At 34.0% G+C, this 12,509-nt stretch overlaps 1 protein-coding gene across 1 annotated transcript in view; it reads right to left on the bottom strand.

Annotated features, from left to right (window-relative positions):
- Positions 1-6,885: 6,885 nt before the first annotated feature.
- The window catches only part of LOC126767900 (ubiquitin carboxyl-terminal hydrolase 46), a 57,831-nt gene continuing 52,207 nt past the window's right edge, over positions 6,886-12,509 (bottom strand). The window contains exon 3 of the mRNA XM_050485619.1: positions 6,886-9,462. Coding sequence (XP_050341576.1) covers positions 7,945-9,189 — 1,245 coding nt within the window. The 5' untranslated portion in view covers positions 9,190-9,462 and the 3' untranslated portion in view covers positions 6,886-7,944. The remainder of the gene's footprint in view (positions 9,463-12,509) is intronic.

Raw genomic sequence — 12,509 nt, 5'->3', positions numbered from 1 at the left:
CGAAGAGATTTCCTTTTATAAGCGATTGATAAGTGCGCGACGACGATATAATCATTACATATTTCATGCTTACGCATATTTTAACAGCGAAATACCATCATCGGCAACAACAACAATTGCTTAACATCAAATACAACAACAACTTTTTTAAGTAACCCACAGCCTCTGTTACGCAAGCAGTTAACGGCGTAATCATGGAATTTAAAATATACTTCTTCCTGACACTTCAATTAGACGTTGTGCGCATGCGGATGTGCGTGGCATAGACATAAGTATTTAATTAATACTGCATAATACATATGGTATGGTATATACATACGTATTGGTATGTGTTTTTGTAGCAAATGTGTTTGTATGCGTTTGCACTGTAAGTTTTCCAAATAGCTTGAAGCTCGGATTTAAAGCAATCAACATGACTCTTGTTATTGGAACAACCAGACTCTGTTCGCTCTATGTCTTTTAACCAACCACCCTTGCTAGTTAAGCTCTGTGTTTGAATGGAATTGGAATTGTTCATGTAAATTTTATTCGAAAATCGGTGGGACCTTCAACTCAAAACTTGCTATAATTTTTACGCGGATCCACCAACTCAAACTAAAATATTCTAAGAATTTTGAAAATTCAAGACAAAATGTCTGCAAGCATTGTTTTTTCTTATCAAAAAGGTGTAAGCGTGTGAGTTTTGAGCAGAAAACATGTTTTTTGCATTTCATTTCTGAATGATAGGAACTTAATATCGTCATCAAGGTGATATAAAAAAACAAAAACTCAGGAAGAGATTGTTGACAGTTAAAAGGCCGAACAAAAATTATCTCTGGTAAGCATTAGTAGAGAACACTTTGGTTTACTCACATATGAAAACATAATGTCTCTTCATAAAAAAGCAGGTTACAGCACCATCTCAACGGCTTTGAAAAGGTCGCAGGAACTTCAAAAATTCTCTTATCTACGACAATAGAGCCTTTCTAATCGGTACGAACAATATTTATATCTGACAATTGATATTTGCAGGCAATCTCTTCTTCGTTTTTTAACGAAAAATTTTAGTAAACATTACTGACGGTCCTTAGAAGTTAAACGATATATGATACAGGAAAAAAGTTAGAACTGCATTATAGGCACATGCTGATCACTATATTAGGTTTAAACACCAAGCAAGTTTCATTAGTCAACATAACCACTTCCCTACTCACTATGTTTGAGCTCTGATCTCTTGTCAAAAAAGTAAATCGTCGAAACAATCTCTACTAGTTTGAATTTTATTATTTGATAAAAAGAAAAAAATAGAAAACTGTAAGGCGGATGGCCTTCCTGAGTTCAAAGTTCTTACTTGGAGAGACTTTCTTAGAGTTGTCTAAGACTTTCCTTGTTTGAGCACAAAGCAAAAAAATTATTTGTTATTCTTTGACCAACTCTATTGTGGTTATTGCATTAAGTGGTATAACCGCTTGTTACTTTATATATTTGATTATACCAGTTTATACCAGTTGTTTGTTCGATACGCCAAACTTTGAATTTGATTTAATGACTTATATCTTGTGTATTTTCCTCAGAAAAAAAAAATAAAAAACTGTAATGCGGAGGATCTTCATGTATGTATGTATATCATATCATGCTAGACTTTCTTAGAGTTGTCTAAGAACCTACTTTTCTGTGCACAAAGCGAAAAAATTATTTGTTATTCTTTGCCAAGCCTATTGTGGATATTGCATTAAAGTGGTAAAACCGCTTATTATTTTATATATTTGATTATACCAGTTTATACCAGTTGTCTGTTCGATTCGCCAATCTGTGGATGTTGAATTAAAGTGGTATAACCGCTTGTTATTTTATATATTTGATTATACCAGTTTATACCACTTGTTTGTTCGATACGCCACTCACCGAAATTGATTTAATGGCTACTATCTTGATATCTTGTGTATTTTCCTCACTAATCTCTAATCCTTCAAGACAAACAACAACAAAAATGCAAGTAAAATATTGAATTTCACTATTTATGCATTGAAATGGAGCAAGCCACCGCCATAAATCCAAATATTTCCTCCAACTCAATTAAACGTGAGTAACAAGTTCCATCATACGAGCTGACACTACAAAGCTGCCGTGTTGAATATCAAATAACAAATGAAATTGTTGCAAGCGCAGCTTCTATTAATTGCATTTCACAACTGAAAGCAATCAACTTGAAAATCTTAAGCGCCAAAACCAGATCAATTTAGCGGAGATACAGGAAAATGTTTAGTGATATGCAAAATGGCAACTGCCACACGCTGCACGCAAGTTTTTAAGCGCGTTACCGTTATTTGGTTTTTGTTTTTTTTTTTTTTGTTTGTGACAGGAGGCAATGCAATGAGGTAGCAAATTGTGCGTCCGATAGCAATGCAAATAGGCAACGCAAGCTAATAAATACAAACAAAATGGCAACACCAACGGTAACAGCAGAGACAGCAGCGACTGGCAATTACACTAGTCAAACATGTTTTGCAGCAATTTCGGCAAATTGCTGTTATTTATTGGCATTGGCAGCGCTAGATGCGTACACGCATGCGCACAACGGCCGGGAGTCTGCCCACAGGCGTGCCATTTTAGCGCGCCCGCCTTTAGCTGGGAGCTGGTAGCTCGCCGCTAAGGCGAATCTGTGTGAAATACCGGTATAAATGGCGGTCAGACACGCCAACCGCACACCATACCGTTACTAAAGCAGGCGCGACCGGGGGCGAGCCGCCATAGGCGCTGCAACAAGACAGATTACTTGGGTGTTAAGTTTTGGAAAGTATTCCGCATTTGAACGCATTTATCATTGGCCTACCATTATTTACAGCTATTTAATAAATAACAGCAACAATAACAAAAACATTAGCGTGCAAGGAGGAAAATGTAGCGGAAAGGTAGCAGGAACTTGTGGTGACACTTTCACTTCGCCGATTGATCGGGATTGTGTGATGAGCAGGCGTTTCGTACGAGTTCACATTAACTGGCACTTACATTCAATAAGGAAGTGTGTGTGTGCTAAAGTGTGTAAGAAATTTTACCAAAGCATCATAGCCTCGAACTCTTAACACGTAAATTGAGAAGACGCGCTTAGAAGCCATTGTTTTCAGTTTCTTTTTGTTTTTAGTTAACAAAGGATTATTGAATTCTGTAGTGGCTTTGAGCTCTTATGAGCAATCGCACAGATTATGCTTGCAGACGTTTGTAGAATGTGTGTGGTCTAACATACGTATGCCCATACTTGGTTTACAAATATATTATATAAGGAAATCTGCAGACTTTATTTTTGTTATACATAAGCAAAGATATATAGTATATATTTACATGTGTATATTTTGTTTGTATGCAGTTTATGTGGCAGCTCTTTCATTGTCAAGTCACATTTGTTGCAAGTGCGAGTCTCTTCAAAGGACAAGCTGTCAAGATACAGACTAAATTACGAACTTTTCACATCAAAGCTAAAAGCTATGTATGTATGCATTGTTCATGAGCTGTTTGAAGGTCATATTTGTATTGATTTGTCATATTAATGTTGTTGCTTTGAAAGAGAAAATCTTCATAAAACGGAAATAGTCCGGCTAACTTTCGATTACTTAAAGAAATATAGAGTATTTTCAAAACAGGCTTCTATGTCTTGAAATACTCAGTACAAAACATGTCCATTTCATTTTTGCATATTTCGAATATGTTTACATATATCTCAGAATATCCTGCGAAAATTTGAAGTTGAACACGGAAAATGTTTCGGAGATATTAGGGTATTTGTAAGGACGTTTCCTTGCATTCAAAAGATTAGATTACTTGATGAGGATTGTACTGCGACCCATCTAGCCCCAGCATATTGTTTACTTCCAATATACTGCTGGTTGCTAGCGAGGCAATGTGATCTCTATATGGAAACATGGATCCAGGGGTATTCAGAATAAGTTCGAAACTTCAAAGGTTGGTAAGGAACAATGTTCTGAAATGGCGGGTCCACTCGATTTGAAATTATCACATGACTTTCAGATATGTTTATGAGGTTATGAGGTAATGACCGAAGAAATGCGATTTTTGACAATAATTTCGATTTTTTTTTAACGAAAAACGTCTTTTTTAGGAAACCGCCAAAATCAAAAATCAAATTTTGTACTAGTCATTCGACCATTATTTGTATTAAGCTATAAAATAATAAGTTTGTGTTTTTGGATTTTAGATGGGTTTAAACAAAGAAATCATTCTTACTACCAGACACCCTTTTGGGAGGTCCTACTGGAGATCGGCTACTAAATAGCCACCTATTATTTTCTCGATTTTTTTGATATATCCGCCAAAGGACTGTTTTTTTCTCAGCATTTCACAAATCTTGGACAATAAAAACGAACCGATATTTTACTCTCCTATTTTGAAGACTATCATAACGATTTGTTTTAAAATGCATTTTTGTAGTTTTGTCAGTTCGGGTCAAATTTGATTAACTGGTTTTATTAACTGTGTTGGATTATTTACGTCTCAAAAGTCAAAAAAATTTACAAAAACACTTAAGTAAATACAAATTTTCTGTGTCCGTGAGTATGTTTATTTCGTAGGTGAATTGTAAGAAAATACGAACTTTGCAGGCCCTTGCGATATCCCATAATACCTACCGCTGTGCCAATAGCTAATTGTAATTTTATTTAGTTCAAAAACATTTCTCTAGCTATTTAGTGCAGTAGGACTTATTGCATCAACTATAAAAAAACACTTAATAGAAAAATATTGTGTCATCCAATGAAACTCAATAAACGAGACAATTGATTTCCGATCGTTGGCACAATTGCCCGCTGAGCTACCTATGGCGCATGAAAAATAAACACTTATTTATGTATGTATATTTGATTGTATGTATGTATGAACATATGCATGTTTGGTCGTATGTATATATGTATGTATGTATGTATGTACGTATGTATGTATATATATGTAGATATAAAAATAAAGTCAATTCGTATAACTGTATCAATTTACCAAATTGCAATTGTAACAAATTAAAATTAAAAATAGCTGCAGTCAATTGCCAAAGAGAGTGGCAACACAACAACAAGAACAATAAACAAATAATAAAGGTAAAAGGTAAACAAAATTATTGAACAGCAATTATTGTGGGTAAAATTAATATGTTTGGTTATATATATACATATATACTTAAGCACATATTGACTTATATACACACGTATGTGTGTGTATATACATACATATGTATGTACATAATTGAAAGCGATTAAGCACATATTGAAGCGGATAGGCGAATATTTGTTGTCATTGCCGCGAGTATTTCACACGAACAAGTTACATATTTGGAAATTATTGTGCAACAAATAAATAGCAACAATTTATCGCTCTATTAAGCGGATAAGCTCGATTGCTGTCATAACTCAGGCAGAGTATGTGAAATTTTATAATGTGTCAAAATAAAATAAATAAAATTAAAAAAAAAATATTAAATAAAATAACAAAAAAAGAAATTAAGATAAAAATAAAAAAAAAATTAAAAAACAATATTTAAAAAAAATAATAAAAAAAAAGTACTTTTTTTATTTATTTAAATAATTAAAAAAAAATTTTTAATTAAGGTATTTATACAACTTAAATGTAAGTTTAAAAAAAAAAAAAAAAAAAAAACTAAAAAACAAAAAAAAAAAAGGTAAAAATACTAATAAAAAAACGAAAAAAACTGAATAATAATAAAAATCAAAAAAAATGAAGAATAAAATAAAATGAAAGAATGAACAAGAAAATCTAGTAAAAACTAAAAAACTTAAACAAATACTAAAAAAAAACATACAAAAAAAACTAAAAAAAAATTAAAAATTAAATTAAAATAAAAAATATAAAGGAAAACATAAAATAAAAATATGAAAAAAAGAAGAAGAATAAATAATAATAATGAATAACAAAAAATAATAATAAAAAACGTTAAATTCCACACCGAAGCTATAATACCCTTTACAAAAAAAAAAGTTTCCATAGAGGAACATGGAAAAAAACTAAAAGAAAAAATAAAACAATAAGAATAAAAAATAAAACAAAAAAAAAAAAAAATAAAAAAAAAAAAAAAAAAAAAAAAAAAAAAAAAAATAAAAAAAAAAAATAAAAAAATTAAAAAAAAAATAAAAACATAAAAAATAAAAATTAAAAATCTAAAATAAAAATTCATTAAAAAAATCATATTCAAAAAATAGAAAAAACAAAAAATTAAAAATAAAATCAAAAATAAAACAAGAAAAAACGTTAAATTTGACACCGAAGCTATAAAAGCCTTGACAAATGAAAAAGTTTCCCTACATGAACTTGATTTTGATTGACCGGCATGAGAGCTATTTATACATATGGTATATTATACAGGTCCGAACTGAACAATTTGATCGGAGATTGTACTGCTATTTTATACAATACGCCATGGCAAATTTTGTCAAATAAACAAATGTTTAATACAACAAATTAATTCTGATCGATCAGTTTGTATGTAAGCTACATATATCCAAAAGTGGTCCGATAACGCAGGTTTCGACAAATGTGCAGCTTCTTGGAGAATAAAGTATCGATTACTGAAAAACTGAGGGACAAGTTCGAGTATATACAGACAGACGGACACATGGACACGGCTAAATGAACTCAACTCGTCACGCTGACCATTTATATACATATGTATGCATGTTTGTATGGCATATATTTTATAGGGTTTTCGACGTTTTCTTTTTGAAATATACATAGATATATATTACAAGAAAGTTGAAATATACATATATTACAAGAAATGAAATGAGTTATGAATTCGGCTACAAAATTTTGACCAAGCACGCCAATTGTAAATATGTACGCATGAAATAAGTCACCATTACAACAACAACTTTGTTTGACATTTCATTACTAATCATTTTGAAAGGAAAACATTGTTTGACCGTTTTCAACATTTTTATTTAATATGTATGTGTGTATGTATAATATTTAGCAATAGAGACATATCCAACTACCATCCGTAGCTTTGAAACTAATCTAAAATATTATTTTTATAATTTTTTTTTTCACTTAAATAAAACATGATTGACAATAATATTTGTATGTAGCCTATGTGTATAGCAGATTCTGTAACATATGTATGTATATATATTTTAATTGAAATAAACTAAATTTTAGTTAAAAGCATACTATTGAATTATAATAAAAACTAACTAAACATGATTAATCGAAAACGATTACAATTCTTGTTTCATAATTATACAATAATCGATAACAGCAAAAAATTAATTGCAATAAAAACTATTAGAGTACATTTTTTGTAATAAATATATAAAGTATATAGAATTTTGTTGAAACTCGCTCGCTCTCAGAATTTCATTATTTATTTGAGCCAGCGAATATTGGCATGATAAAGATATAAATTTAACTAAGTAATGTATTTGGAAAAAAATGCTAATTTAATTCGTTACAAAATGTAACAACGCTGCATGCCACAAAGCTCAAAACGAAAGCTCTGAAGGAAAACTACGAAGAAGCAAAATAATGTTGCATACCTTTAGGATGTATGACACACATTTTGGTTTAAAAAGTGTACCGCATGTACGGTGACACCCATTTTATTATAATAAAATTATTTTTGTTTATTTATAAAAATTATACAAACGACTGCGACCGAAAAATTACGATTTTACGCCCAACACATCCTAAAGGTATGCTACAATAAGAGCTGTGCAGCAACTTGTGCCATTTTGTACAAGACCTCAAAACAATAAATCAACTTAACAGCTAAGCATAACCTTAAACTACAATATATATAGCTTTTCTTTTCAGGAATTTCTGAAAGCTACATTTTGAAAATGCCTTACGGTAAACAATAACTGCTGTAATCTATAAATTCATGAGTAGCTACTTTCACAAAAGTTGCCATAAAGACATAGCATCTTACGTAATTTAAACGTACGCTCTGGCGCTCTACGATGACGCGCAGTCACGTGATTGATAGAACAATATGTAACCCGTCTCTGAGGACTTTTGTATATCCGACGTCAGACCGTAGAAATCCTCGATAGTTGAAGCCTCAATTTTATCGACCATATCATCGTCGAACAACAGCCAGAGCCCATGACTTTTCACAATACTAATGTAATGACCGCGATTCGGACCCGATCCACAGTGTATAACCACGGCCATGAGATCGTACAAACGATCCGGATTGACGGCATCGTCCGAGGTGTTGAACAGACGCAGCTCCAGTGGGAACACGACGCGATGTGAGACCTTAATGTGGCGATTAAATTGTTCCATATACTTGAAGCGCTTCAAATGCAGCGCCAATATCATGGGTAGCTTCTTGACGCGCATGCGCTTTTGCGCCTCCTGATAGCTGCAACAGTTGTCACACTTGAATTTGTTGTCCGAACACAGGGTCTCGGTGTTGCTAAAGCAACGCAAGCAATGCGTAATCGAGGTATTCTGATCTACGTCGACTTGTAGATCAAAGAAATTCTCATCTTTGCTACTAACGGTCTCGCAATTGAGGCAGCGTGTCTCCGACGTTAGTATGCCTTGAAAGATTTCATGCACCCACGTGGGTTCGGTGTTGGCCGCATTCGATTGCGTTGGCGTCGAGGCGCTGTCGCCGATACCAATACCGACGCCGACGCCGACACCGTTTAGCGAGCCGGACGAATTGGTGCAGGTGCCATTGGACGTTGAATTCGAGGCAGTTGTCGATGTGCTGGTAGACGAGGACGATTTGCTGGCAGTAGAGGTGGCGCCGCCAACATTGCCGCTGCCATTAAAATTGGCGCCATTCTTGCTGGCATGCCGCTCGGCCAAAATGATCTCGTTAATATGATTGATTAGGAAATTGAGAAACTCGTGCGCATCCTGTTGCATGTAGTTGTCGAATTCCTCCTTCTCTTTGCGCAGACGTGCAATGAACTTCTTCGGTGCGATCGAACCGACTTTTTTCTTCTGCGTGGCAATGTTATAGAACAGATCGGCTAAGCAAGAGAGTAGCGTCTCTTTGGGGCGCTTATTCTTCGCCTTGTATTCGAGCACCTTCTCGCGGAAAGGCTTGCAAAAGTAGAGCGCCTGCAGCACAGAGTTGCTATAGCAAGTATTGCCGAAATTTACCAAACCAAAGTAATGCTCGTTGGCCGGAAAGAGATCGGAGCCGATCTCACGCTCTAGCTGCGATACATTTGCACCCATGGCAGAGAGTTTTTGTAGCGCTGGTATGGATTTTCGGTTCGAAACTTGGGTGAATGTGGTTTCCCTCCGCTTTAGTTTTCTTTTTTCAAGGGGTTAAAATGCACTAACACGTACGAAAAGCACCATCAACACCACCACCATCAACAACAACAAGAATTACCACATATACGAGCGACCGTTTTCTGTGTGTGTGCGTGCGTGTGACTTTAGACTATTTGTTATATATTGTTTGCATAGATTTAGGCGCGCAGACTTACAATACGATTTGCTCGTCTGAAAATATACAGAATTTTGAAGAGGGGATACACGTCAGTATACAAGCATTTTTCGTTTTCTGTTTTTTTTTTTTAATTTTTGTTTTTGTATTTTTCTAACTGTTAATATAATAAATCTAACACAAAAATATGGCGACAGTATAAGAAAATATTTAAAACTATAAACGAAAGCAAAACAACAACAATCATAATAAAACTGATGAAGCAACAAACGAACAAGTAAATGCAAGATAATTACAAAACAAAAATGCAGTGGGAATGCTATGAAAATAAGTAACATATAAACATAAATAATTTAAATACTTTGCAGTTTAAGCAAATCGCTGCTGGCGTGGGGACAAAGCAGCAGCCAACTTTCTACGCACTTCTCTCTTATTTCTCGCTCTTGCTCTCGCTTTTATTGAGTGTAGCGCGTGATGCTGCAGCAAAAGTATTTTTGTAAAGCAAATTGAATTCATTTTTTATGAAAAAAGAACGTTATTATCCCCTCTCCAAAATTTTCACGCGTAAATCTTCGCTTATAAATTTATTTGAGGTTATGTTTCTATAATAATTTGTCATAAATATATGCGTACATAAGTTTCTATAAGAGTATCAAATATATATTTCAAAAATAAAATAATATTTTTGTGGATAAACATATTTCAAAACTTAGGAGAAGGAAGAATAAGTTTCAAACGAGTTAATTATTTCTGCTAAATATTTATTTGTATGAGTAAATATATAAAGAAAATAACAGAAATTTTTAAAGAAACGCAGTTTTCATTCATACAAGATCAAAACGACTACTTTTTTATTTGTAACGGGTTTTTCAATAGGTACGCTACAAAAGTAGACCAATAGGGACAGTAAACGACGCCATATTTTTCGCGCTCTTTTGACATTTCTCTTCAGTAAGGTTTGCCATTTCATCATGGAAAGATATATGATCCAACAACGAGTCGAAATTATTAAAATTTACTACCGAAATTCGGAGTCAGTGGCCTGAACTTTAAGAGCGCTACATCCAATTTATAGTCGTCATAATCGTCCTGTCAACTCAACAATTGAGCGTCTAATGGAAAAATTTTAATCCACAGGCACAGTTCATAATGTTCCCGTGCCAGTGAGACAAAGAAGTGCCCGTAGTGTCGAGAATATTCAAACTCCCGTTAGCACATCAATTGAGGAAGACCCAAATCAGTCTTTCACAAGTCGTTCTCAAGCGTTGGGCATCTCTGTGACGGCATTGTGGCGAATTTTGCGAAAAGATTTTGCTTACATCCTTACAAGATCGAACTGACGCAGGAACTGAAGCCGCTTGACCACCAGAATCGTCGTATGTTCGTGAATTGGGCTGAGCAACAAATTGACCACGATCCGGATTTTCATCAAAAAATCATCTTCAGCGATGAGTTTCGTTTCTGGCTGAATGGCTTCGTCAATAAGCAAAATATGGGTTATTAGTTGGGCAGCAATTCACACGTACCCCATGAGTCACCATTGCATGCCGAAAAAATTACGGTTTGGTGCGGTTGATAGGGTGGCGGCATCATTAGACCGTACTTCTTCCGTGATGATCAAGACCGGCACGTTACTGTGAATGGGAATCGCTACCGCGCAATGATAACAGAATATTTTTGAGCCGAATTGGATGATACGGACTTTGACAATATGTGGTGCCAAAAAGACGGCGCCACAAGCCGCATATGTAGCTAATGTCACAATCAATTTATTGAAAACCAAGTTTGGTGAACGTGTTATCTCACGAAATGGCCCAGTCAATTGGCCGCCTCGGTCGTGCGATTTGACGCCGTTAAACTATTTCCTGTGGGGCTACGTCAAGTCTATGGTCTATGCCAACAAGCCAGCTACGATTGATGAACTTCGTATGAATATGATAAATTGCAGCAATATCGGCCGATTTATGCTTGAAAGCCATTGCAAATTGAGTTCAGTGTCTGGACTTCTGCAAGCGTGCCCGTGTTGGCCATGTAAAATCGTGTTCCATACATAATGGCATTGAACGTACTTTCGCAGGAATAAAGACTTTCATTGATATCCCAAACTGTTTTATTTAAAAAAAAAAAACTTTTATAGCGATCTTATTGAAAAATCCGTTATATGCAAAAAAAATATTAAATATTAATTTTTTTTTTAATTGTTTTCAATAAAAGATTTTTTTCAGATTTACCTTTCTTTTTACTCATTCAAAATAGAAATGAATTTTGAGCTGAATCTGTCTCTTAATCTCACAACATGACAAATTCTCTCGAAATTTGACAAAAGATCTTAAATCAACTTAGCAGTTTTATGTTCTCAAGTTTATGTGAGCTCATTTGTATAAAATTTTTTATCAATAAGCTATGCAAATCTAACTTTTATTGTAGTATCTTTCAAAAAAACGAATTAAAACTTTTATATTTTTTATAGAACATCATATCAAATAAACGTGCTAAGTCAATTTAGTGCTTTTGTCAAAAGTACACAGCATTAAACAGGCGTAATGTCTTGCGACTACGATAAATAATTACATAGTTAGCACTGTAATTATGATGTAATCACGTTCAAGGTGTTCAAAGATTTATCGCCACGGAAAGTTCATGGTTTGCACCACGCAAGTATTTGGTTAAAGTACTTAATGCTCATTAGTAAACAAGCATGTAAATATTTGTACGAGTAGTGGTTAACACTCGCTTGCTTTATTCGATGAACAAACGAATTGTAGAAGTCGTGAATACCGTTTTCATTTACCTTTATAATATACAAAGATATATAAAATAGTACCCGAAAATTGTAATTAAATTCTACGGGTAAATGATATTTCAAAAAAAAAAAAAATATTTCGCCAAATTTTGTATTTCTAACCAAATTTCGTGTGCGGATGGACGAGAGATCGGTGAAGACATTTTCAACTGATGAAAATATCAAAAAAGTATGGATTTGGTGCTTTAAAATCGTCAGGCAAGTGTTCGAGAAATGGCAACAAAGCTCGACATTCGTTCGAATGATTTTGGTGGCTATTTTGGGTACGAAACGCGTTCTAGCTCGACTCGTTCCGATTAA

This window comes from Bactrocera neohumeralis, chromosome 2, assembly GCF_024586455.1.
Source record: "Bactrocera neohumeralis isolate Rockhampton chromosome 2, APGP_CSIRO_Bneo_wtdbg2-racon-allhic-juicebox.fasta_v2, whole genome shotgun sequence".
NCBI classification, from domain to species: Eukaryota; Metazoa; Arthropoda; class Insecta; order Diptera; family Tephritidae; genus Bactrocera; species Bactrocera neohumeralis.
The sequence above is the reverse complement of the archived record's forward strand: the minus strand, read 5'-3'. Positions and strand labels throughout refer to the sequence as shown.